General features: G+C 64.0%; 1 protein-coding gene across 1 annotated transcript in view; it reads left to right on the plus strand.

Moving 5' to 3' along the window:
- Positions 1 to 4: 4 nt before the first annotated feature.
- Positions 5 to 267, plus strand: part of LOC104628797 (ras-related protein Rab-18-B-like) — a gene marked incomplete at its 5' end in the record, with an annotated part of 5,806 nt that continues 5,543 nt past the window's right edge. The window contains 2 exons of the mRNA XM_010297493.1: positions 5 to 57; positions 131 to 186. Of these exons, the coding sequence (XP_010295795.1) occupies positions 5 to 57; positions 131 to 186 (109 nt within the window). The remainder of the gene's footprint in view (positions 58 to 130; positions 187 to 267) is intronic.

A 267-nucleotide genomic window follows, 5' to 3' on the forward strand; every position in this document is an offset into this window, starting at 1 on the left:
TGCAGGCCTCACCCTGAAGCTGCTTCTAGTCGGAGACAGCGCCGTGGGGAAGTCCAGGTGCTGGCCGTGTGGGCCGTGCGGGCGGGGCGCTCTCGACATCGGGCTGAGTTCTCGGTTTCTTTCCCCGCAGCCTCCTGCTGAGGTTCACTGATGGTGCGTTTGAGCCGTGCCTGAAACCCACCATCGGTGAGTCCGGAATCCGCACGACCCCGAGATGGGGACGTTTCCACATGTTTACGTTGGGGTCCCGTTGGCGAGAGGCAGCGG

This window comes from Phaethon lepturus, unplaced genomic scaffold (genome assembly GCF_000687285.1).
Source record: "Phaethon lepturus isolate BGI_N335 unplaced genomic scaffold, ASM68728v1 scaffold49481, whole genome shotgun sequence".
NCBI lineage: Eukaryota > Metazoa > Chordata > Aves > Phaethontiformes > Phaethontidae > Phaethon > Phaethon lepturus.